The sequence below is a fragment of the Amblyomma maculatum genome, chromosome 10 (genome assembly GCF_055883805.1).
Source record: "Amblyomma maculatum isolate TAMU_Amacu chromosome 10, ASM5588380v1, whole genome shotgun sequence".
Lineage (NCBI taxonomy): Eukaryota > Metazoa > Arthropoda > Arachnida > Ixodida > Ixodidae > Amblyomma > Amblyomma maculatum.
In genome coordinates, this window is record NC_139353.1 from 91,448,523 (window position 1) to 91,475,651 (window position 27,129).

Below are 27,129 nucleotides of genomic sequence, written 5' to 3' on the forward strand. Positions count from 1 at the left end.
TTTTAAGATTAAAAAGTTTTCAATACAATAATTTCAAAGGACGTACTTTTCAAATATAGTTTTTGGACTCATTGCCGCAGTTGGAATCTACCCGGCTCAATGATTGAGCTCGTAATTATTATTTTATATTTGTTTTTTCTATAACTGAGACGGCAATTAAAGCAAAGCTGGGATATTTTATGGGTGTACATGTACACTTATCACAAATATAGCGCGCAGAATATTTATGAAAATTCAATAAATCACTTAAGACTGCTGAGGTGCATTGGATCGGAAGTATTTTATTTCTTTTCATTTGTTGCTTTATTCAATTTTATTTTATTTTGTTAGTTTTTTTAGTTTTTAATGTTCTTAACTGTGCAGTTCAATTTATGTACTTTTTACTCGAATGTTTTATTTCAAAATTTATATACCATTTGGCTTCTGCATTGACTGATTATGTTACTACTGGATTGGATTCTGCGCTTCAGAATAGATGCATGACCTTTCTTAATTTGTGCGTGGTTTTTGGTTATTGGCAGGTAATGTTTAGATAATCCTAATTAGCCGGACCACACCCGCTGTAGGCGAAAACTTCTCTCATTTTCCTCCAAATAATCCGGTCGTATGTTATAGTTTCATCCACTTAACCACTGCGATATTTCCTAACCCCTATCTTGCACCCAATTTTCTGCCTTTCATGGTGTAATTTTCGTTCCCTATATCTATAATGGTTTCGCAGAAACTATAGTTCTGTATTAGGAAAATGATAAAATTCCAGTTGTGAAAGGTGTTAGGCATGGCGACACAATCTCTTCAATGCTATTTACAGCTTACTTAAATCGTGTATTAAGACAGAATGGGATCTGTTACGTATCAGGTTTAATAGAGATTATTTCACTACTCAGTGATTCGCTGATAAAGTTGGCTTGTTAAGTAGCTCAGGGGAGCAAAGAAAGGACTGTTTAGTGACCTAGAAAAGAGAATTAGAAAGGTAGGCCGAAAACATTCTGATGAGAAAGGCCAAAGTAATGCAGAACAGCCTAGGAAAGGAACAGCAATTGAAAAAAGATATTCTAGGGGGCACTTTGGACAAGTAAACTGCAATCAGGTGAAAGCCTCTATGAAGCAATGTTTCGAAGACCTCCACTACCGACAATCCTTTCTCTTTATTCACTGCTACTTTCCTCGTTTTCCTCACGGCTCGATTAAGTTGTCCGCGGAAAATTGTGAGAGAAACTGCACCTTTTCGTTTCTGCAAAAATATTTTAAACACAGCTGATGCTTGCTGTACTACGTCAGCTTCTGAATGCTGTTTGGTGCAGCTTTCATTGAAGCGCTAAATTAAAGGCGCCGCACTGACGCTTGGGTCGGACGCCCACTGTGGTCAACTTCGTATGTGCGTAAATCGCTTGGTGACGCCACATTCGGTCATGACGTAAAGAGGCGATGGCGTCATAAGCGCAGTCATGGTTAGGCTCTCTCATTCGACGGTGCATAAAGGGGGCCCTGGGCTTACCAATTACCACATCCACAGAGAAGCTCCTTTCTATGGGAGTGCACAATAGCTGGGACGAAATAGCGGAGGCTGTCAGAGTTTCGCAGCTGGAAAGATTAAGTCGAACGACCACGGGTAGAACTATACTCGACATGGTAGGCCTGCAGACAGATAGGGGACTACGAGAAAAATCAAGTATCCCACAGGATTGCCGAGAAAATCTAATCATTCTCCCCTTCCCTCGTAACATGCATCCCATATTCAACACAGATAGGAGGGAGAAGAGAGCAGAAGCACTAATCAGACGCTTCGATTCGATGAACAGCAAGTCGGTTGCGTACGTGGATGCGGCAAGTGGCAAAACGGGGCGGCGGTCGCCTCGGTGGTCGACGGCAGAGGTGCCCCGGTATCAGCCGCCGCCATTAGAAGCCGCAACACTGAAACGGCTGAAGAAGTTGCAATAGCGCTCGCTTGCGTCGGAGTGCAAGCCAATTTCATAATCAGCGATAGCAAAACCGCTATTTTGAATTTTGGAAAGGGTAGGGTCTCGCCGGAAGCGGCAAAAATTCTGGCCAGCAGACGACTAAACAGGAAAATTCGCCTAATTTGGACCCCTGCACACACGTCCGTTCCTGGCAACGAAGCAGGCCACGAGTTAGCCCGAGCTCTGTACTTCCGGGTAACTGTGGAGCCGCCCGATTGCCGGAACATGGACGAGCGTCTGCAAAATTATACGGAGATTAGTCCAAATTACAGGTTAAGCAGGAGACTGGTGCCACCACCGGATAAAAGTCTAAACAATAGGGAGGCACTCGCATGGTGGCGCCTGCAAGCTGGGAACTTTGTAAACCCGGTCTGGGCATATTATGTCCAAATGGAAGATAGGAGAAACGATAAATGCAAGCACTGTGAGGAGAGAGGGACCCTCGACTATATAATCTGGGAATGTACAAGCTCCCCAGGGGCTAAAACAAATATGAATTGTAGAGAAGCCTGGGAAGCCCTGCTGCGGAACGAGGTCCCTGCTCCACAGCTACAAGCCATCCGCCTGGCGGAAGAAGCCGTGAAGAGCCAAGACCTCTTTGCCTGCCTCTGATAGCGGAGGTCTCTGCTCCCGTCCCTTAGGACTGCGTGCCGGGGGCGGGAATTGGGGGCCTCCTTATCTGGTGTAAAACAAAGTTATAATCATCATCATCATCATCATCATCATCATCATCATCTCTGTCATTATTATATTCAATCTCACTAGCTAGCACTATCATTATCGTTCACTATCTACCAATTACTAGCGGTTGCGGATTCCATGGTAACTGTCCAGGCAGGACGCAAGACAAGGATAATTAAATACGTTTTTCACGTGCCCGGCGTGGCTGTCAGGATGATTGAGAGGTAAAGTGTGACCGAACGGACGAATGTTTGAGCCAATAAAGGCTTGCGCCTTAATAAGTAGCGAAGCACTGGCCGCGGTAGGCGATTATGTCTATCTGTGTATGTGATATGGAGCGCATTTATATCCCGTTTCATACATCAGGTGCAACGCAGCGAAAGCTACGCAAGTAGTCCGTAAGAAACAAAAACAGGAATCGTATCACTACGCGCTCCTTCTGTAGCCGAGTGGTTCCTGCGGAAACGGGCTCTATTCCGAGCATACACGTTTGCAATAACTTGCTTCGCATGCCTAGACATCTTCGCAGAGCGGATCTTATAAAAAACGTGCACGCCAACGAGCCATTTTCTCAAAAAGAGATGCGCAGCGCGGAAGGCACAGCCAGCGCCATCTAGTGGCACAGCTGGCAAGGTTGCGAGGCAGCGAAAACGCGGCACGAACAAAAACGACATATAACATACAAATTCACCGAATCCGACCATTCCTCCCTAAAAAAGGTGCTTTTTATGAAGTTGATGGCAAATGTAAAATGTAATAAGCTTGCAGACACAGCAACTATTATTTTTTCTCGTCAAGAGCAGGCACTATTTTTCATCGCGGATGCGGAGAGCGCAAACAAGAGCTGTAGCTTTGGTACTGTTGCACTTGATGTATCAAACGGAGTATAGACCTTATTCGCACAATATAACAAGCAGCTTATTGGTAACGTTGACAAAATTGTATAAAAGTTGCATCTCATCCATACGCACCACTGGGATTGACATATAGAGGCTAACGGAAAGGGTTTTGCTTAGTTGAGAACAACGCAGATAACTAATGAACGGAAATTGGTAGGTGTATTATTAAGAGATAGCGTGGAGAGTGCTTTCACAAATAGCTTGAGTTGCTCACATTCTGTTCACTATCAAGAAGTGGGTATGGGCAGGTCATATATTGTGAAGAAAACATAACTGAAGATATCAAAGATTAACACTTTCAATTACAAAGGAAGATAATTTTAGATACTTAAGCAATTGAGCCAATATTGGATATTTAGGTTGCTGCTGGATTGCATTCTGCAGTTTTGGATCGCTTTACAACCTTTCTGTATTGGCTTATATTTTTCGCCCATTGATTATGTTTACATACTTTGTGGGGCCCTGCACCACGTATCCGTAAGGCCCGTGCGCGCCGCGCATTCGAAGGCCGCGCCACTATCCCAATGCTCCCTGCGCGCGTGCCTGTTTCCCTCTCCCCGCTCGCGCGGGGATAACCGGTCCCGCGCAAGGGGGCTTTAAAAGAAGGCATGCGCCGCCGTCTCCCCTATCTTGGTGCCTGGCTCCTCGTTCCTGCTTCGCTCCTGGCGCTCTCCACGGACCCGCAGGCTGCAGCCCCCCGGACGACGACCTAGCACCGACTTCGACGATCCCTGTGAGATTAAAGATGTTTGTCATACAGCCCACTGTGTGTTTGTCGTGCGCATCCCTCGGGCAGAGGAATCGCCCACAACTGGCGCCCAACTGGGGCTGAATTAGCACCCCTGTGGACGATTTTTCTGCCAACGTGGCAGCGCACGGCAACACGACGGGCCGGTTCTTTGTATGTTAGGCGCGACGCCATTTTGAGTTTAGGGCTATCGTGTGTGTAGATGACGCGGAGTGTAGTATAGTAGTGTTTGTACAGTGCTTTTTTTTGTTTTGGGTTATGTGTGTGTTTGTTAGTGTCGGGCGGTTTGTGTTTTAATTTTTTTGTGCATATGTTAGTTTTATGAAGTGTTTAGCCTTTGTGACTAGCCTCTTGATGCGGGCTAGGTGGTAGTCGTGCGCGTGTAGGCTCCCGGCCGGCCTTAGTTGTTGAGTGCAATGCCTCCGAGAAAAGACGTGCCAGATAGGGCCGCCGCTTCGGACGCCAGTGCGTCCGGAAGTGAGTTAAAAGACGCGCTAGAGTCTGCGCAGGTTACCGATGCGGCCGCCTGATGAGGCAGATGAACGAAGTGTTGTCGGTGTTCACCCGTCAGCTCGGTTCGGTGGCTAGCGCCAACCAAGCCACAGCTGCGACGACAGTCTCGCGTCCGCGGATAAATGTAGAGGTTCCCTCCTTTTCCGGCTACACGGACGTGAAGTCAGTCCACGAGTTCTTGCAAGAACTCGAAGATTATCAGACGGCACTGGGTTCCCCAGACGACGTGGTGCTAGCGCAGGTAATCCCCGTGGCACTTGTTGAGAGCGCGGCGCGGTGGAGACGCTGCCAGCCGGCCTTCCAGTCGATGGCAGACTTCACAGATCGCTTCCGCGCCGAGTTCTTGCCGCCCGATTACGAACGCCGGATGCTTGAGGAGCTAGCGTTGCGCACACAGCACCCAGAGGAGAGCCTCCTCGAGTATGTACGCGCAATGCAGGAGCTCTACAAGAGGGCAGATCCCACGGCAACCGATCTAGAACAGGTCACGCGCGTGATGAGGCAATGCCATCAGCGCTTCAAGCCGTATTTGCGGGGAAGTGGTTTTACAAACCTCGAGGCCCTAGCACAGGAAGCGAAGGTAGTACAGGCGGATTTACTCGCTGAATTGCGCTACCAGCCACCCCCCAGGCCAGCCGAATCGCTAGAGCCGCGATGCGCCTGGGCCGGAGGCCAAGACTCCGCGCCGCGCGCCAGGGGCGCAGACGTAATGACGGTTGGGCAGGAAAGGCCAGCGCAAGGCTCCGATATTCCTCGCGCTCTTGACCCGTACGCGTTCGAGCAGCGGCGTCGAGCTGGGCTCGCCAGCGACATCCGCACAGGCGCGGAGAGAGGGGAAAGATGTCCCCAGCCGCTTCGTGGAACGCGGCATCCCTCGACCGCGCGGCAGGTGAACGATCGGCTTTGCTGGAATTGCAACCAGCCGGGCCACGTGGCACGAGAGTGTCAAGCAAGGCGTATGCAGGGAAACGCGGACCGCCGGCGGCAATAATTGGTAACACCAGCCTGTCGCCGTCGGCGGGAGAATTTCGTTGTAGCCACGGCGGAAAATGGGAAATGTACTCCCACGCCGCGTCACCGGGCGACCGCCCCGGGGGCGCAGAGGCTTTTGTCCCCCTCGCCTGTAGAGCGCAAGGAATGTTGTCGCGCTCGAGCCCTTTTATGCTAGTGCGGTTAGTTGGTCAAAGCTACTCGGCACTCGTTGACACGGGCTCAACTGTGTCACTGGTCGGTGATGATGTTTTCGAGGCCTGCCGTAGATGTAACATCCGTGTCGGTCCAGCCGAAACCCCTTTGAGCTTACCAGCAGGGAAGACAAAAGCGGCGGGAGCGGTACGTCTGGTCCTGTGTTTTGACAGCAGGAAGCGGAGGCATCGCTACGTCTATCTGCCTGGCTTAACCATACCAATTATTCTGGGAAGAGATTTTCTTTCGAGCGAAGGCATTGTGTTTGACATGGGGGAGAACGGCTATCGCTACAGCCCCTTCACCCCTCTCATTCCCTTTGTTAGCGCACCCAAACAGGAATGCGTCGCTGAGCGAGCGAGCGTTCACGCTTGTGTGGCGGACAGCTCCCTCGCGACACTGAATGGTAGCCCATTAGAAGCAATTATCGCGTCCTTCTCAGGAACCGGTAGTCAGCGCCGAAGGCTCCTGGAAACCTTACTCCCGTTTTCAGATTGCTTCACAGAGAAACCAGGCAGAACCGACTTGCTTCAGTACGAGATCGAAACGGGTGATGCGAGCTCTTTCAGATGTAACCTGCGGCCGTTAAGCGCGCATAAGAGACAACTTCTCGACAGCGCCCTTGACGAGATGATAGATACCGGCGCGGTGAGACCCTCACAGAGTCCTTGGGCGTCCCCAGTGGTTCTACCGCCAAAGAAAGATGGTTCGGCCAGGCTGTGTATTGATTATCGAAAGCTCAACTCGCTGACGCCTACGGTTGCGCACCCTTTCCAGTCGATCGAGGCTGTAATGTACGCGTTAGGGAACGCAAGGTTCTTCATAGTCCTGGATGCAAGCAGATGGTACCTGCAGATTGAGGTGGCAGAAGGTGACATTCAGAAAACCGCATTCACCTGTCACCGCGGGCTCTTCGAATTTACTCGACTCCCGTTTGGTTTGTCTATGCACAGAGCACGTTCATGCGATTGATGGACATCGTGCTGGGCGATGCAAGGTTCAACTACGCGATGGCGTACCTCGACGACGTCGTGATATTCTCACAGTCGTTCGAAGAGCATCTCATTCACCTGAATTCCGTTCTTGAAAGAATGAGACGTGCGGGTATAACGATCAACCCAAAGAAAGTGCAGTTGGCATCAAAGAGAGTGAACGTCTTGGGATTTGTGGTTGATGATGGCACTTTGAGACCGAACGATGACAAACTGCAGGCAATTCTGAACTACCCCTGCCCGACGGACGTGAAAAGCTTGCAGAGGTTTTTGGGAATGGTTGCCTTCTACAGACAACTCATCCCTAGTTGTTCAGAGCTCGCTAGGCCGTTGAAACAGCTGTTGCGGAAAAGCTCGAAGTGGGTCTGGGGCAAGGAACAGAATGACGCTTTTGTTGCCTTGGCTGGCACGATAGCGAATACCGCTAGTTTGCGCCTCCCCGACCTGAACAAGCAGTTTGTCTTGCAGACAGATGCTAGTGATGCCGGTGTAGGAGCTGTTTTGTTGCAGGAACACGAGGGCAAGCTTGGCCCTGTCGCATTCGCTAGCCGCACGCTCACATCGGCGGAGCGGAATTACTCCGTGACCGAAATGGAATGCCTGGCGATAATGTTCGCATTGTCAAAGTTCGACATGTACCTAGACGGAGCGGTTTTCACCGTGCAGACAGATCACCAGGCACTTTCGTGGTTAAAGAGGCTGAAAAACCCCGCAGGCAGACTCGCGAGATGGGCGCTGACGTTGCAACGTTACGCGTACGCCATTGAGTACCGCCGGGGCAGCATGAATAAGGGGGCCGATGCGTTATCGCGCGCACCGTTGAAGGCTGGCAGAAGCGCAAAAGAGGCGCAGACCAGCATTGCTGAAAGCGGCGTCGCCGCTAGTGGAGAGGAGGAGAGGGCGGACGCGAGTGTCGCGCCCTGTGTAGTTAAAGAGAGAAAGGAGGCGGACAGAGTTGCCGCACTGTGCTGCGAGAGAGAGAAGGCGCAGCAGCTGGTGGCGGCGACTACTCGCCTGCCAAGAAGCGAGGCACAGAGAAATCTGTTTTGGGGAGTAGCGGTCAGTGGGGAAGAGCTAATTGATGCCCAGAAAGCAGACGGTCCATGAAAGCGGGTGCTGACAGAGCTTGCGAGTAGTGCAGCTTGCACCGGGAACGCTGATGGCAAGTACGACGCGTATCTGCTGGGCGATGATGGCTTACTGCTCCGCTACATCCCCCAACTTGACGAGGAAGAGGCGATTACATCCCCCTTCCGAATCGTGGTCCCGAGGAAGTTGCGGAAACGTTTCCTCCAGTACTTCCATGACTCAGCGCTGGCAGGCCATGGCAGTGGCAGTAAGACTTATGACAAGTTATGCCGTGTCGCGACCTGGCCAAGTATGAGAAAGGATGTGCTGGGTTATGCCCGTTCATGCCCTGTTTGCCAGGTAGCCAAGCCTCGGGCGGGGAAACCCGCTGGCATGATGAAGCCGGTAGTTAGCAACTATCCGTAATTAGTGGTCGCGTGCGATATCATGGGACCCCTCCCTCGCTCCGCGCGCGGAAACCAATATATCCTGGTAATAACGGACCACTATTCCAAGCGGGTTTAGGTTTTCCCCCTTAGGAAGCTTGTGTCAGAACGGATTTGGGAGAAACTGTTGGAGACATTCACTCGTTTCGGTTTCCCTTCCGACCTGATTACAGACAATGCCTCGTATTTCACAAGCAAAGTCTTTGTTGATTCCTGTCGGGCGCTTCAAATCCGCCACAGGAAAACGAGTCCCTACCACGCTCAGAGCAGCATAACCGAGAGAGTGAATCGGAATGTTAAGATTATGCTGGTCGCGACGACCGAGCAGCACAGAGATTGGGACGCACGGCTGTCCGAACTGGCTTTCGCCACTAGAACAACCGTGAACAGGTCGGTGGGTATGACTCCTGCTTACTTGAATTTTGGGAAAGAGATCGCTTTTCCGCTAGAGAACGCCCTACTTGACGCGACGGGGCCCGCGCCCTCTCCGCTTACGCAGTACGCGGCAAAGCTCTGCGAGCGCCTTGAGGCAGCGCAGCGCGCGGCTCGTGAAAACCTCGATGTCGCGCGCATGGAGCAAGCGGATCAGTACAACAAAGGTCGTCGTCACGTCATTTTCAACACGGGCGACTTGGTACTGAAAAGAACGCACCCGCTTAGTAACGCAGCGCGTGGTTTCGCCGCGTCGCTAGCGCACAAGTGGGTTGGACCGTTCGAAGTTACGGCACGGACTACGCCACTCACCTACCAGCTGCGGTTGCTGGCGAGCGGTGAAACCGCTGGTCCGGTGCACGTCGCAGCCTTGAAAGCTTACCACCTTCGCAAGGACGATAACTGCGAAGCGGGGGAAGCTCAAAGCGATGCAGCGATCTCCCCCAAAGTAAGGCGTACAGGTAGCAACCCGGTTCGCAACCGACGTTATAACCTAAGGCCAAGGTAGTGCACTACTTTGTCTAACGTCTTTGCTTCTTTTAGAATGCATTCTGATAAGATTTTGCAGCAGTGAGATGAACCACCGTCGCTGGGGCGGGAAACCGCACCCAGCGCTTGGTTCAAGGAGGGGCCACTTAAACAGGGGGTACCCCCCTAGTTTGTAGTGGTTTGTGGCCCATTATTGTGACCAGCGCGGCCATGCTGGCCGTCTTCACCGCGTCTGGAGTGGAGCCCGCTGCCCAGGCCTGGAGTACAGGCCCAGGAAGCCAGGTGTGCCCGGGCCGAAAACGCCTGCTGAAATGTGCATCCAGCATGGCGCCACGTGGAAAGGGGTCAACGATGTAGAGCAGCAGCTCAGGGCCGCTGCCAGGCGTATCCGTGGCCGAGCCCAGCTGCGCTGTGACCCCGAGGATGTGGCCGCTGCCGGAGAGGGACCAGTCGGAACAGTCCCGCCATGCCTGCTGCTTCTCCCGTCACACGAACCAGCTGAGAGGGCATCCCGCCAGAGCCAGGCGACAAGCCTCCCTATTTTACACCGACCCGGGCTCGGACATGGACATGGCCCGGCTGTTGGCGTAGCCCGGGTCGGACGCTGAGGGGGGGGGGGGGGAAGATGTGGGGCCCTGCAGCACGTATCCGTAAGGCCCGTGCGCGCCGCGCATTTGAAGGCCGCGCCACTATCCCAATGCTCCCTGCGCGGGTGCCTGTTTCCCTCTCCCCGCTTGCGCGGGGATAACCGGTCCCGCGCGAGGGGGCTATAAAAGAAGGCACGCGCCGCCTTTTCCCGCTCTTGGTGCCTGGCTCCTCGTTCCTGCTTCGCTCCTGGCGCTCTCCACGGACCCGCAGGCCGCAGCCCCCCGGACGACGACCTAGCACCGACTTCGACGACCCCTGTGAGATTAAAGATGTTTGTCATACGGCCCACTGTGTGTTTGTCGTGCGAATCCCTCGGGCAGAGGAATCGCCCACAACTTTAACCAATTTAGTCAATGTTACCTTGGTAAGTCGCTACGATTGAATCTGCTAAGAATTTTTTTCGTTTGACACATTCCTCTGAACGCTACTCATCAGCTAAAGAAGCTTTTGACTAATAAAGTTTTGCTAGTGTCGGACTTACTGAGAATTCGTGCTCTTTCGAGCTGGAACGATAAGGAAATGGATTGCAGTATTACCCTGACCCAGTTGACATCAGCCGTCGTCGAGCCACCGAAGCGAATAGTGGGACCGCGGCGCGCACAAATATACCCCTAAGACCGTGCTGTCTCCTCTTGTCGCGTCTGGCACGACACGTCCTCAGGCAATGCAACGCCTCCGTGTGGCACAAAATATTTCCTATTTCGACACCTTGACGCAATCGCGTTTATGGAGCGTTTTCAGTGGCGTCACAGAATTTCGCGGCCTACCAGTCATGCATCATTTAGTCTAGTTTGCTCTAGGCATTTCAACTGAAGTATCTACGTCGACTGCATGCCTTATGAACTTACTATATAGCGTAATCTAGTACAGCGTACATTATCATACGAACAGGAGTGGAGTGGGCGCTGTTAAAGGAAGGACAGGTCAATTCGTGGCTCCAGGAGGTCGCCCATAGTTAGAACCCATGAAGGACCCTCCTGCATATTTTCCGACAGATGTGAAAAGTTTGTTTGTCTCTATCTATTTCACTCGCTAACTGTTGGGTAGGGAAGCTTGCCGCAGGAGGAAGAATGGGAGCGGCGTCGCGTGTAGCCAGCCACCTTTAATCTTTTTGATGCAGGTGATCCTAGCACCCGTGCTAAATTCTGAAGCCAATGTGGTGTGATTACATTTCTGCAATCTACCAGAGACGTCTCTTCTGTTCATTGAAATTATAAATGAGTATACGGGGTACGTCTTTCATGCTTTGGAAAGTTTTTATCGTGTCTTTCAGTGCAATTACGAGTGGGGTATTTTCTATAACTCCGTAATAATAAGTTTCGTATTGCGGACTTCTGGTTACCGCATTTCATTTCTAAACTTAACCTGGTCTGTGATGTGCACTTCTCCCTACTGGCGTTGTATTTATTACTTACTAGATGTGAAACGAAGTGCGATAAATTTTTTCGACGGTCTTGATGCATCCGAAGTTTTAGGCACTTTGGAAATTACCAGGGCCGAACATCAAAGTTTGAAAATGCTGTCTTCTTGTCAGGTGGATTCGATCCCGTTGCTAGTGATGTGACAAGGAGCTTTCATTTGTTATTGTGAGATATCTTCATATTATGATTGCGTGGCCATAGCCTCGTCTGCTTAAGTATTTTGATATTTGGATACCACTCCCAAATACAACTAGAGCACACGTACCATGCCTCCAAATCGCCTTGTCGCTCCTAGGTTGCTTAGATATATCTAATGGCAGAAAGGAATTCTAGAACTGAATATATTATTTTGCTAATGCCCCGAAGACCGACCAAAGATGATCAATAATGGGGGCTAATTGATGCAGCTTTTTTACTCTTATATAGCCCAGGTGCATTCAATAAGCTCTTGTGGCTCGCAATAGAGAATGCAAGTGTAACTGGGCGCATATATATATATTGAATTTGTAGGCATAATATAAAACACTGCCCAAAAATTAGTACTTTTTATTTATTTTGAAGGCTATAAAGCGAGGTATTCGGTTTAAAATCGATATGCTAGTATTCCATGTGTTCGGTGGCACTCCAGTTCTTCTCTCAGGGCCGAGCGGCATACCGTTATCTCTGGCCACAAAGATGTTCGCAAAGGACACACCGACCCATAAGCACCGGGAGAAGCTGTTTATTCAATTTTCTCAATAAACAGCTCATGAAAATTGATTATTCCGAATTACGGAATCAAACCTCATTTCTTCGGTTTTCCAAACATGCACGCAACCACTCAGCCAATGACACGCGTTGCTTCTGTACAAAATAATGTGGAACTAATGTAAGCATTGACTTACTCCTGTCAGCTAACGAGCACGTTCTTCGTTAGAAAAAAACTGACACACTCGGAATATTTTTTAAAGTATCCAAATATATTTCGACTGGTCTACTCGGTTAACTAGGTTTTTATGAATGAGACTGGGTGCTCACCATGGAAATCCCTTGAAGAAGTGGAACAGCCGCAAACGGTAGCGCACGAGGAATCTTCATTTAATTACGCGAGGACATTTCTTTTGCTCCCTGTAATAATTACAAGGTAGAGAAAACACCAGTACCATTTCCACCTAATGCTCCAAAGCGAAGTAGACCGGCCTGTGAGTACAAAGCGAAGCAGGCGGATTGTGAGATAGTAAAGGCAATGGCTTTGGCTGAAGTGCGTGAGAAGCGAATGAGAGCCAGTGCTGAAAAACAGCCGGTGGTGCTATCGCGTTCTGCTCTTAAAGGCTAAGGCTAAACATCGTTGTAATATTTCGCTTCGGCTCGTGTCTCAAAATGAAGAAATAGGCTTGCAATGAAATTGAGCAGTCACATATAGCCATTTGGTCGTACCCATTAAAGCTTGATATAATATATTTGTTTAAACATTTTCATTGACTGACTTTTCGCCATTTTCTTTTCAGAGTACTACTTCCTCTTCACCAATCCTGACTCAAACGAAGAAGAATACGAATCTTGCTATAACAAGCTGAACGACTACACTGGCGGCAACTATATTTCTCTGCGTGACGAAGAAAAATGCAAAAATGTCCCTCCTAAGACAGATTGAACAAATTCAGTTTACAAATGTATAGCGATGTGTTTGAATCAGCGAAACAAAAATTCATTGCAGAGAAGTTCCTGTATTTTGCGATACAGAGCTGCATGAGTTTAGTGAGTGTTTTTAACGATGCATATTTCCGCCAATCTAATCACATTATCGTTTGAGGAATTATTCGTAAAATAAATAGTTCCTCTTCCAAATGAGCAATTGGTTAAAATGTGGTGGTCTAATGACTGCACACACAAACACACACACACACACACACACACACACACACACACACACACACACACACACACACACACACACACACACACACACACACACACACACACACACACACACATATATATATATACACGTGTGTGTGTGTGTGCCTGGTTTTCAGGTCTGCAATAAAACCTGATCCCCCAAGTCCGACCTAGTGTTACTTTACGATATATATATATATATATATATATATATATATATATATATATATATATATGTATATGCTTACCAACTGCCGACGGTGTTGGCGAAGAGTTTTGTACTTTGGGCTCTCCCGATCCCGAGATGCTGCTGCTGCCCTAAATTATGAAGGCAGCTTATTTTCTCTCAGACTTCATGCCCCAGTATGACCGGAAATCCCCGCAAGGTTACGGCCTCGTAGCCGTTACCCACCGCTCATCACGTTTTTGGTACAGGGTATAAGCAGCATCGAGGATACCGAGGGTCCCTTCATTGTCACAAGGTTTTGGAAACTGCTGTGCTTATGCAAAAGCTGTGAAATTTCTGTGGTTATTTGTGAAGAAAGTGAAAGTAATGTTTAACTTGGCTACGACTGCACCAACCTGATTGCATGTGAAATATGCATCAACTCGTTCTGAAACTCAGCATGACACAGAAAATCAGCTTTTGCGGGTTTCGTTTTTGTTAACGTTTTTCTTAAGTTGAATACAAAAATGTGCAGCATTAATACTTATCCGATGCAGGAACAGGGCCGCTGGCTTCAAAACAACTAGAAACAAAACACTGTGCTAGCTTCTGGTTTAACCGATGTGATTCAATAAATGTCGTTTGTCATAACGCTAATCTAACAACCTTGTCTTTGGACCCATTGGGTGTAACACACAGCTAACGCCGTTTGCCTTCAGGGTCATTTGAGCCGTCTCAGTCAAATAAATATAGCGACACTAGCACCAGAGCGCATATTGTCCGTAGCGATTTTTGCGATCTCATTAGACTTGATCAGCAGTGCAACGCAGCGCAACTGCTGTCTATTCTGAGTTGTGAACAATGTTACCCTGGGTAATAGTGCCAGCACGTGTAAGAACGCGATCTTTCGTGCATCATACATAGGCTGAGGTAAGTACAATAAGTGGCATTGGTTCAAGGGAAGCCTCCCTCCTGTCATTGTGACTAAATTTTCATAGGTGGTCTAAGTACAAGGCTTATAATTTACACTACTGTAGTAAGGTAGAGAGGATGCTGGACATCGATTTCCGGAATTAATTTTAAAATTGATGACACTAAACGTAAAAGCGCAGAACTGTCGTAGGTATGTATGTCTTGTGTTATGTAATTTTAACAAACAGTTTTAAGTTTGCATGATACAGAAAAACTGCATCCTGACTGAATTCACGGTGTGCGTTTTTCTAGCCAAGAAATAGTTCAAAATGTACGCTTTGACAAAAGAACAGAAAACGTCAGCAACATATCGCAACAATTATCTCTGAACGTGTTGATTTAGACAATTAAGAGGTTTCTTTTTCTGGATCGCCTTGCTTGGTACTGTATGAAGTAATAACGAAAACTTCGTAACAAAAAGAAGCATATATCCTGGAGCTAAAACTCTGGACACAGCTCATAATTGCAGCCCTTCTATCCCCAAGATTCATATAGTAGGTGTACGGACAAGTAGGTTATTAACTGCAAATAACATATGTAAAGGAACATTGTTTATATTCGGTACTTATATTCCTTTACTTGCATATGACGGTGTTCATTGACTGTCTCATGACAGCTATAGAGACCGAGCACAATATTGCCTTTACAGCTAGTGCTCAGGCAAACTAGCTGTCATAGCGACTGTCCTTAGCAATTGTATTGCTCACCTGAAAGAAAAGATATTTCTGCATTCTAAGGTAAAAATGTTTATGCCATTTTTCCTTCATTTTGGTGAGCAATAAAAAAAGACAAATGTACAAAAATGCTGCAAATGCGAAATATGTGAAAAATAAACATTTTGGTCTATTTGTTTCTTATTGTGCTACGCTGCCAAATATGTCGGTCGCTATAATCCTTCCAGTGTAGCAAAAAAGCATCATGACAGATGAAAAGACAAGCAAGGCACGCGCCTCCTACATGCAATCTAAAGCTCAATCCTGATTATCCGAATTAATGTGGTAGAGGACTGTAAAAACGCTGCTCTACCGAAGCAGTTGTGAGCACCGAAATAAATTTATTGAAGACTTCGCCAAACGTGCTTAGTTCTTCAAGTAGAAAATATGTGACACATTTATGTCACCGTACTCCTTAGTGGGGCAGAAAGGCAGAGGCAAAACGAAAGTTTTGAGCATAAATTGTAACCAACGATCACAATTTAAGCAGCCATGATAGTAAGTGCAACATTAGGGCGTAAAGCATGCAGAGTGGTCAGGAATTGAAGAGTGGTCAAAAAATTATAGCTGAAGCCACGAAGATAGGGCCATGGGCAGTGTACGTACAGTAAAATAACCGATGGTTGCTCAAGATGTAAACCTGCTTCGGTTTGGTTTGCGGGCTTTAACGTCACAAACTGACTCACATTGAGGTCCCGGCTTTCGTTTTTTAGGCCTGCATGCCAGGGGCGAGGACTGGGGGTCCTCTTTAAAGGATGGAAAAATAAATTTGATATCGCATCACATTACAGGCTATGAGACCCGCCGTTAAACAGGGCTCCAAAAAGTTAAGACCACCTATGTGTTCTTTACAGTGCGCTGGCGTCGCCCAGAATATGGGCACCTTTCTTTTACCTGCATCGCGGAAAGCGGTAGACGCAAATGCGATCGCGCATCCATGGGCACAATAGTCGAGCGCGCTGTGCACTGCACACTGCGTCTAAAATTTGATTTCGTAGGATTACAAGTGTCTGAGAAGTAGGAAGCTTCCTGGAGAAAATACGAAGTTAGCGAAATGAATGTGACTGAAACAAGATCAGGCATATTCAAGATCCGTGGAAGATATCTCTTCTCAGGATGGAAGTGCGAACATGATGACAAAGCGATGATGGTTTTTATCACGTAGCACGAAGCAACGGTGCGCAAAAACATTGGTGTTCCTCACTATCGGCATATTCGTATAGGTAGCAGATAACAAAGAACATTTTGCCTCTTCATGCTTTTCTATATTATATATCAGAACCTTCGCTGGTTTGCGAATATTTATCGATTAAATTGCCATTGAAACATGTTTTCTAGAACTGTTGTCCCTTTCAATAAATAACAATACTTAAAGGGCCAAATAAAGGTTAAGTACTAAAGATACGAACCACGCACGATCAATATGTATCCCATCAATTCTCTCTACAGCGCAAAAATATTAAGGTAAGCTTTATTAGCCCCGAGCATATCTGTGATCGAAAATGATGTGCATCTTCTCTTCCCGCCCCCCTCAACTCAACCTATGTTGTTGCACTAAAGAAAAACAAACTACTCAGGATGGCGCCCACGCCCATCTCACCCGCGTAGCCTGGAAGCGTGCGTTGACCGGGCGCAGCCAGCATTGATGTCGGCGGGAAGGTCTGCGCGCGGAGGTGGGGTGCCTCATTCGGTAGCGAGCGGTTGCCATGAGCATGTTTTGAAAATTATTCACAGATTATCGGCTCTACGCAAAGTTTTTCAAATTTGGCTCCATTTCTCAGAAAGAACATTTCTATGGTTTACTTGCGTCCAACCTTAGGGTGGCAGGGGTCTTTAAAGCTTGTCTCCCATATCTGCGTTTTATGCATTTCGCAACAGTGCTTTCCAGCTGGTAAAGTGAGTACGAATGGTTCAAAATATATTGCTGTAACCAAGTGACAGGCTTTAGTGAAACCAATTTTTTTTTTCAGTACAAATAATCTGGGTATCGCTAAAAGGTTTCTCGGTTTCATGCTGTCCTAAAATTATAAAGCGTTTCGATATCTAAGTTTGGACGTTCCTGTTGATCCAAAGAGCACTGTGAAACCAAGGAAAAATCCTGGTACACTATCAGAACGACAGCCGCATGTATCCGAAAATTGGATACTGAACATGAAATTCCCCCAAGAGCAACATGCACACTCTGCATTGCAGTTTAAGCTCAGCAGATGTTTCATTTAAACTTTGAAATTCTCTGTGGCTTTGCTCTTCTTATCGTTGTATTCCACTGCTGTTTCCGCCGGACTTCGCAGCTGTTCTCGTGGGGTTAATATTATTTCAAAGTGCGCCAAAACAGTGCTTTAGCCCAGAAATTCTAGCGCAGTACTTGTGATTTGCAGGGTGAATGTCAAGCAGAGATAGGTGTTCGCTTGAGCCATTTTTCTTTTTACGTTGCCTCTCAGTTGAACGACTAGCAGATGTTGCCCTATCGCAAAGTCGCATTACTACCACGAAGAAAAAAAAAACAAAAATTGTGAAGTGAACTGAGCTCCACGTGTTGCGAACTCCACGTTTTGTTACCTCGTATCCTTCTCTCGATGGCAGAGCAGATGATACTATTAGGAATATGCTTTTCGAATGAGTAGTGTCGTCTAAAAAGGAAGATGAGTTTGCAGTTGTCTGATTTGTGATGATACTCAAAACCTTTCTTAGTCTCACTTCTTCATCGTGGACGAACCAGTTCTAGGAACTCTGTCACACGGGATGCTTTAATGCACGAAAATTTTTCATGCCATCCGCCACGACTCACATTCCTTATCTTGCGGTGACCTGCAGGAGCCTAGTAGGCTTAGAAGTAGTGAAATCGTATAGCTGAAGCCACGAAGTAGTCACGTGGTAATATTTGTATTTCGCGGGCTTTCTTTTGAGTCTGGAAAAAAGAAACACGTGAGACTTTTGTTATCGCAATTAATGAAAGGGGGAGTTTCTGAATGTGCTCTACAACTTTCCAATTGACATTTCTGGTCTAAGATGAGTATTTAATAAATTAGAAAAATTAACATAATTAGATAAGTAATTGCAAAACAAAAAAATGACTGTAGTGCGCAAGGAGGCTCGAAGTTGTATGCAACTGGTTTCACTGACCTACCTCAAATATATTGTTTTGTAACCCTTGGTTCAAGTTAGCTGGGACATCCGGTATATATATAGCAGAAATATGACGGGGAAGCCAGTTTCTCGTGATGATACAAGTAAGGGAGCAAACAGTCTATCAGAGTCCAATGTAAACGTGTAGGGATACTATATATATATTTAGTGTTTTGTAGTTGATCTTGACCAGAATTAGTCCTGTGATGATATTAGGATGAAAGAATGTAACTGAAACGCGGTAGACAAAACAGCGCGCCGATGGTGGGAGTCGAACCTACGACCTCCGATCGTTGCGTCACCAACCCCGAAAAAAGAAGCGTTTGTGTCCTTTCAGTATATCGTTCATGACCAATTTTTGTGGTCATTGTATGACTACATTTCTTTGACAAATACACGCACGACGGTAAATTTTATTTTCTGGTTGTGTTAACGCTTTAGCAAGCCCGTTTTCTTAATGTGTTAATTTTTTTCGAATTTCAATTTTACAGCACGGAGTAGCAGTCTATAATAAAAATTAAACCCTACGAAGCATTGCGTTATATTTCTTACACTGAACGCCAACAGCCAAACAATTGCATTTGGCGAAGCCTTCAAGAGCTGACGCCGCTAACACTGGCCCATTTGGCTGCTGGGTACAACCACTTCATCATTCACGTTTCCAGGTTACATAAAATTATCAGCATAAGGGCCATGAAACACGCAGCCAGTGGCTCAGGTCGGGAAATCTGCATGATTAAATTTGCCTTTATCTAAAGGTATCTCGAATCGTAACAATTGTGGCGGTGCCTCATTTAATAAACACGCATGTGTCGCTGCGATTCCACCAATTCATGAAGGAACACATTCTCTTTGATCAAAATTTCCACTTCAGCAGAAAAACATCTGCAAAGAGTTTTTCTTCGTGCGTACGAGAAGACAGGAATTACTTTTGTAATGCTACTTTTCCAGAAAAAATGAAAAGTAGATACTCTAGAATCTTTGAAGGACCAGTTATTGCGTGTTGAATTTCACAGTGTCAAAACCCTTAAGCAAAACGCTTGGGGTTTTTACCTGCGTTGAAATTGGAAACATCTTTGACGCGACGTACATATAAGCAGCCGTTCGTCGTCAAGGTGTGCAAGTGTTAGTGTCGGCGATTTCGGTGTCTTTGAATCGTCGTTCGACGGTTCATGCGTATAAAGTCTGCTAAAACCCTAATTTCATTAAAAAAATATGTATTTTGTAAAGTTCATGAATTGAGAATTAATGCAATGCTTAATTATTGGCACTTATTTTCGTCTTTTAGTTGCATGCATCCAATCTGTATCATCACCAATAAAATAAGAGTGATGTTTTCGTGTTTCTCCATGTGGTCGCGTAGCTCTGTTGTCACCGAAAACGTAGTCCCTGAATTTTCTGCACTACGCCAGGTGTTGTTTCGAATAGTCAAATAAAGTTTTCATGTAATTATACCTCTGGCTTTTGCCTCTGCAGGTTCCGTTCTATGACATGCTCAACCCACCCATGCTAAGTTTACTGAGCTCAGCGAAGCTTAAATGAATCCATTGCGTCCAACTGTAGAACAGTCATGAAAGATATGCAAATTATTTTTTGGCTGCCAATAGTCACAACAGGAAGACATTTGGTGCTAACATGTGCGGCGATGCATTTTCTCTATAGTGCACTGCTCCAGAACATATGGGTGGGGCTTTATCAATACTTTTATGCGATCCTCACCGCGCATTTAGGATTGAGGTCATCGCAAAGAGAAAGCGGTCGTTAGGAGAATAAGTTTATTTAATCACCCTGCCTCCATTCAGAGTCCGGGGGAAATTATTTGTATTTCAAATGCGTATATCGTTTTGCTATTTCTGAGATTCTAATCTTCACAGCGCTTAACGTATCACTAGACCATATAGCGTAAATCTGTCCCTAGGGATGATCTACGAAGGACCTAACTTGAGGTTCATTCTAAGTTTCCATTATCTCGCCTATGTGCGTCCTGTTTGCCTGTTGCGAACGTTGTTTTGATATTGAGGCTTAATTTCGACGTAAACGTGCTGCAGACACGTATTCTTTTGACGGAAACTTCCGTGCCTTGGTCTAATCGGCGATGCAAATAAATTTTGGCCACTTTAATTTTTGCCCTCACCCGCCGAACTATGAAAGGTGGACGCGTATTGTCTTGAGGGAAACTTCCGTGCCCTCGGCGATGCAAATAATTTGGGCCACTTTCATTTCTGCCCTCACCTGTCGAACTATGAAAGGTGCACCACTGGTTCTCCATTTTTTTGTGATTGCATTATATCTGAAACCAGTTTATTTCAGCGAGAAGCGCCCTTACTTTAGACGTACGTTTCTTTGGACATATTGCACAATTCCCAGTGCATTGACGCATGCCAGCTTCTTGCAAATGTCGGTACTCGTTATTAGTGTTCTGTTCTGGAGTAATTTCTGAATATCTTTTCATATCTGCTGTACTTGCAATGGTCTGTGCAGGCATTAGAAATTATTGTTTTCTTATTTTTATTATAATAGTAATTTGTAATTTATAATACTGTAGCTCCTCATTTTATAGATATATTAGCTGCACTGATAAGGAAGATACATCTTGCTCGCTGATGTACGACAACGCTATGCCAACCCGCATGGCTGCTGCTTCAGGAATCCTAGCCTTACTGAAACCTACAAAAGGGACACAAACGGGAGTATTTTGAGAATTTTTATGTTAGCGAAATATATATTGTTACGTGGCGACAAGCAAAAAGGACGGCGCAACATGGCGACCGGATGAACGATTATTGAATAGTTGGCCTATAGCGAGGGCTCCTCTCGCGCCACTGCCTATCATTTTCTTCGTAACTCTTCCCGGGGCCACCGAGCGATATTCTCAATGGTTCGCTTGAAGTTGATGGTGACGTGGCGGCGAGGATATTTAAGGAAAGACAAGAGTGAATGACTTGCTTGCAACCACGATGTCTGATGCGGGGTTAATCCGCCTCCCCTGGAGCGGTTCAACCATCCGCCATCGGAGTCCATGGGACCGATGGCTTGAGGTCACGTCGGGCGGCTTGGGCGGGGTTTCGTATTCGTGTCCATCGGTTCCTTCGGGTCATTCGGATCTTTCGGCTCCTTCGTCTCGGTTTTGGCTGGCCTGTCTGTTCTCCTTGTCTTCAGGTCTGGGCTGGGGGCTGGGCCGGGGTAGTTGGTCGGGTCTGGGCTGGAAGTGCTGGGGCTAAGCTGCTCGGCGATGTCCCTGGGACCTCGATCGATGGTCCCGGCTTACAGATGGCGTCGATGATCCAAGGCGAGGTTGGGGATAACGTACGCCGCACCTCCAACCAAAATGTTATGTGGCGACAAGCAAAGAGGACGGCCCAACATGGCGACAGGATGAACGATTATTTAATGGTAGGCCTAGCGCGAGGGCTCCTCTCGCGCTACTGCCTATCTTCTTCGCAACAATATATGGCATTTCATGACTGTTGATGCTCGTCTGGCAGCAAAGGACAAATTTTTTTCGAGATATTCTGACTCAAAGTTTTATATGTTTTCCAACTGGCGATTGAAACAGTTATTCTCATTTACGCCGTTGCGTAAAATAATGTTATGAATGACGTAGCGCAGACTTCGTGATAGCTGGCGGATGGTGATTTTTCACTGTAGCAGGCGCCAATATTTATTTTTTTGCAACATACTACTAGCCTTAACAGGTTCTTGCAGAACCGGGCGAAGAAAAACATAACCACATAATGAATGCAAAGTAGTCGTGAATCAACAAGGATAAAAGCAGGCACGTCGGGGAGGCCTAACGTATTGGCCGTGGAAAGGCAACCCGAGATATATTGCCTCTACTGGGCCCCATCCGGTGGCTTAATCTTCCGCTTGGTGTACCGAGGCACTACTTCACCGACCCTGAAAAACTCTGACCACCCGAAGCGTCTGCACAGGCTTCCCCCACCCGACGACATGGTAAAATTTGATAATTTTGGTTTAGTCTTCGTCCTACTTGCTCGTCATACTCTCGTCCCGTTCATGTGTGTAGATGAAAGTATCCGTTGCTAACTACGCCAGTCTGGTTGTGTATTTCAATTGGTGTCTCTGAAGAAGCCACGAAAGAAGGTGGCAAGTAGATCTAAAGAAAAAAAACCTCACACGTTACTGCAGAGACAAAGAATAATCACATCAGCAGAATAAAACGATTGGTTGCCTTTGTAGATACACCGAACCTCTGCCTGCGAGAATGTTACAAGAAAGGGCCTTAATTTTCTTCTTGGTTTGTAACGAAAAAGGCTCGTGAAGCGTTTAAAAATAAAATTCCGTGTACAGCAAAGATGATGACGGTAAGATGTGCTTTGGCAGTATTAGAAGTCAAATTCAGACGCTTGGGAAAAGGAATCAAGAAAGAAACTAAGAGAAAGCTTCATTTTTCGTTTTTTAAAAAGAAAAAACAAACATATAGCCCTGGAACTGCCGAGCTCAGCTTCATTTTCTGTTACAGAGGAATATGACTTTGTATTGCTTCATAATTGTTTCAATAGCACACGCCCAACATTCTAATGAAGAACCCATACCCAGTGGCCATTTTGAAGGCCCTGTATCGTTTTTGCAAAATAATAAGCTTGTGTCTGCTCAATTTTTAGCGTTGAAGTAGAAATTTTCTATTGCCTTTTTCTGATGTATGTTACAGAGCATAAGTATGTATTGTCGAATTGAAAATTGCATCCAATCTTTAACAGAGTGTAATGTAAATGTGAGAGCTTGTCTGGCATTGCAGGTATGTACCGTTTAGGAACATGCTTCAGGGTGTTTGAGACCTTCATTATAAATTCAGAACTTTGCATTGGTGCTAATGTGGCGCCAGTAGACCAGGACATTTATCTCTTTGAAATACATAAGGTTATTAACTGTAATTTGAATATATTTCAATGGCTGCACGGTATGTGTACTAGTGATCACTACTGACAATTTTGATGTTCCCTTTCTGGATGACAACGTGTGCAGTTTTATCATCAACGACAGGTATGAACGGCCTGCAAAACGTGTTCTTGAGGATGTAGATATCACTTTGAATATCGAACGTCCTCATACTTGTCGTCACTTTAAGACAAAGGCACAATGTTCTGCTTTGTTGTTTTCATCAGGGCACTTTAAGTTGCAAAACTGAATCAAAAGACTGGCATCCTTTCGGTTGCCCTAATGATTTGATTTGGCTTATGGGGCTTAAGGTCCCACACCAACACATGTTATGAGATGCAGTAGTGTAGGGCGCTCGATACTGCTGCCGACTGGATTTTTGTTATTTGCTGCCAGTTATTTAGAACTAAATAACTATTGTGAAATCTAAAAAATATCGCTCACATCATCATTGATGTTGTGAGAAGGAGGGTATAATACTATCTCAATCAGCACTAATTGTCTAGTAACCTTAAGAAAGCACCGCATTTTTATCTGCATAAAGTTGCCTATTTGTGCTAATTTAGGAATGGCCAGATCGTTTCCCGTGTTCAGGTAAAAATTGATGTTTCAGCATATACATCCCTTTCAAACGTAATAATAATCACACACCACGATATGTAAAATTGTTACCTGCGGCTGTGGATAAGTTCCCGTCGTAGTATTAAAGAATGTACGCTTTACATGCGGGAATTGTTTGGAGATCCGTTTAAAGAAAGATTTGGGTGCTTTATTGCCCAACCCATATTTGCACGCGACGGTATACGACAGGAAATGTAAAGGAAAAAAACCTATAAAATACAAGGCTTGGAACCGCTGTTTTCAAAGACTGATGTACTTTTTCCGCCATAAGTTTCGTATAACACGACCAGTCCAGGTGGCCTAATTTATAAAAAGAAATACATTAAAAATCTATCAGCAAACGTTTTGTCACACTTGCGCTCAATGATGTTTCGCAATTGCACAGGACGTGAAATGCAGTACGAGTGTCAGTAACTTCCGGCAGTTCCCGTATCTATTTTGGTTGTGTGGTTCACTGATGTTTCTTGATATATTGGTTCTATTTATAGCGACACGTATTTTATTGTTAGACTGCGAATCTCCTGTTCCTCACCTGGATATTCTGTCTCTCCTGCAGTTTTTATTGTAAGAATCGTTTATTCCTGAACTAGTACCAGCGCTCCTAACTTGCTGTTTTACTTAGCTAAGGTCTGAAATAAGGGAATGCGGCTAGTCCTCGAAAAATCAAGCAAATAAATTCTGCGCTGCGGGAACAAATATCCTATAGTAAAGTTTATACCTGACCAGGTTAGTACAAGGAGCAAGTTTGTTCATGTGATAGAGTCAACATGTGTTCCCTTTTTACCCTTTCTTTTATTGACTGTGCGTCGACAGGCAGAAAAAACGCCCAGCCCAAGAGCTCAGCTGTAATAGAAAACTAGCTGGGCTGCTAAAATAAAAAGCCAACTCTATCACAGATCGAGTGTGTGTTGCAGCCCAAAAAGCACATTGGATGAACCATCTGCTTCTGGCAAGGTGTATTATAGGTGCGTATTACTTCAGGCATGAACAAGTACGTCTGCGTTCCCTTAAAACATAAGACCTGCTTACAAAAGATTAAGTAGCATCGATGCCTGTGAATTGCATCTGTTCAAACTCAGAAACCATCATTTAATTGCAGCTTCTAAAGTTCACACTTATATAAGATGAAACTGAAATTATTTCCCTGTACTGTCCAAGTAAATATCAAAAACACATTCCGCTTGTTAGTCGAGGGCAGCCCACTTCATGCTGTTAACTATTTGTTTGAGGTCTTTACAAATATTGTTTCTAGTTTTGTTTGCAATTAGATAATTTGTGTGCTTCTCTTTCCAGAAGACTGCAATCGCTTCGGTGCCTCTTTTATACATTTTCAGAATGGGTCCTGTGAAATTCCAACGTTCGGTAATTTCAATTCTGACAGTGGTGCTTTCATTGACTGTTTCTTGCACCCGCGCACAAGACTGCCAGGAAAGTCCTGAGACTTGCGTTACGGAGCAGGTAAGAAACAAAACGTGATTTGTTTTTGTTATTCTTATTATTATGTGGGTTTTTACATTCCTATTATTAACTTTGAATTAAAAAAAATATCAACGGAAACTGGTATCTAAAAAAATTGCACAACTCTTAGCTTCTTGACTTACTCCCCAGCCAGTAGTGTACTATCATGTAAATTACTCAGTGTATTTATTATCGTATTAAGATACTGACAATCGTCGAGATAAACCTCAGGAGGAGCTGTACATCAAGGACTCAAGAGGGACTTATACCATAACAAATACAGCTGAAAATAATCGCAGTGCGCGTGCGCCACCTATGAACGAACAGGACTAGTGGTACAAATAAATAATAGCAGGCTCGGCGAAGCACTAAAACTATGCTGCCAATAAAATATTTGAATCGCCAGTTCGATTTTCTTAGATTACACATGGAAATTATATGTAATGCTTGTAGTTGGATGCAAAATTGTTTCTGTGTTCTGGTATTTCATCTCATGTATTTATTTTGATGTTTGTCGTGCGGGCTTTGCACTTAAAGTTTTCTGTAACTTGAGAGCCTACACGTGTTACAAGCAGCCACATTTTCTTTCGTGCATCCACAATCTGTGTCATTTAGTCTATGTACAGGGAGGTACAATTTTCTCTTTTAATAAGTTTGTTAGGTTGTATTCCCGCTACTTACCAAAGTGTTGTCTGAAGTTCTGTTCTTGATCCAGTAACTTGTAAAAGGCGCCATGGCCTCGTTAGGCTTCTAGCCTTTAGTCTTGGCCTTTTATTAGACACTGTCTTAGGAACAAATAAAGGAAAACAAAAACGTAAGTAGAACATAAATACGAATAAATTGTAGAATGTACATTGTAGATACATTGGTCAAAATTTAATGCTTCGAAAATGCATTTGAAACAGTTAAGTTTACCTCTAAGGTGTTATGCATGAAAGCGTCATGTTTGCTGTTAATGAAATGTTTAACTGATATAAGAAGTGTAAACTTCCCTGCTGACAATCGCAAAAATCTTTATGAGCAAATAAGTGTTCAACCCCATTATCTGGATATATTTGCCTGAGAAATATATGAAAGATACCATAGCAACCAAACACTGGCAGATTTTATGAATCAGAAAATGATTAAATCTCAGTTTACTTCCCAAATGAATTTTTTTGTTGTATGGTTATTATGCCATTAAGTCCATCAAGTTGTCAGGGCAAGATATCAAATAATGTGTATGCATTACAGGTGGAAAGAAAACTGAAGTGTTGCAAAATAATATGTCAGCTGCAGAAGATATGCATCTTTAGTACCTGATGAGCAATTGAAACATTGGTGAGAAATATGGGCTTAAGAGAAAAGTTTGTAGCACTGAATTTATTATTAACAAAATATTCCAAAACAATTGGAATGGAGCAAAGGGTACAGCCGCTACGATGAGAACCTGAGCTACCGAATACGAGCAAGATGTTCGAATACGCTAGCTTGCGTGAGCACGGAAGGAAACTTCATAATCAGCTAATACTGAACTGCCATCCTACATTTCGGTAAATGCATCATGCCGCCTCTAGCGGCGGGGATTTCAGTTTAGGAGAGCGTTACAGGAGCTATGAAGCTAATCTTGACGTCACCATATTTATTCCTGGTAATAAGACGGCACACAAGATAGTCTGAGATATTTACTGTTGAACTGATTCTTTCTTCGAACAGGAAGTTGAGCGCACATGGTAAAATTTAGGGAGATTCCGCAACACTACAACAAGAGCGCAGGGTGATGCCACCACCTGATATCGCTCGAGGCGCGTCCATTTGGTAGCCTAGAGACGAC

General features: G+C 45.5%; 1 protein-coding gene across 1 annotated transcript in view; it reads left to right on the plus strand.

Annotated features, from left to right (window-relative positions):
* LOC146177001 (uncharacterized) overlaps positions 1 to 13,243 on the plus strand; it is a 36,760-nt gene extending 23,517 nt beyond the window's left edge. The window contains exon 6 of the mRNA XM_084581064.1: positions 12,971 to 13,243. Within this exon, the coding sequence (XP_084437190.1) occupies positions 12,971 to 13,116 (146 nt within the window). The 3' untranslated portion in view covers positions 13,117 to 13,243. The remainder of the gene's footprint in view (positions 1 to 12,970) is intronic.
* The last annotated feature ends 13,886 nt before the right edge of the window (positions 13,244 to 27,129 follow it).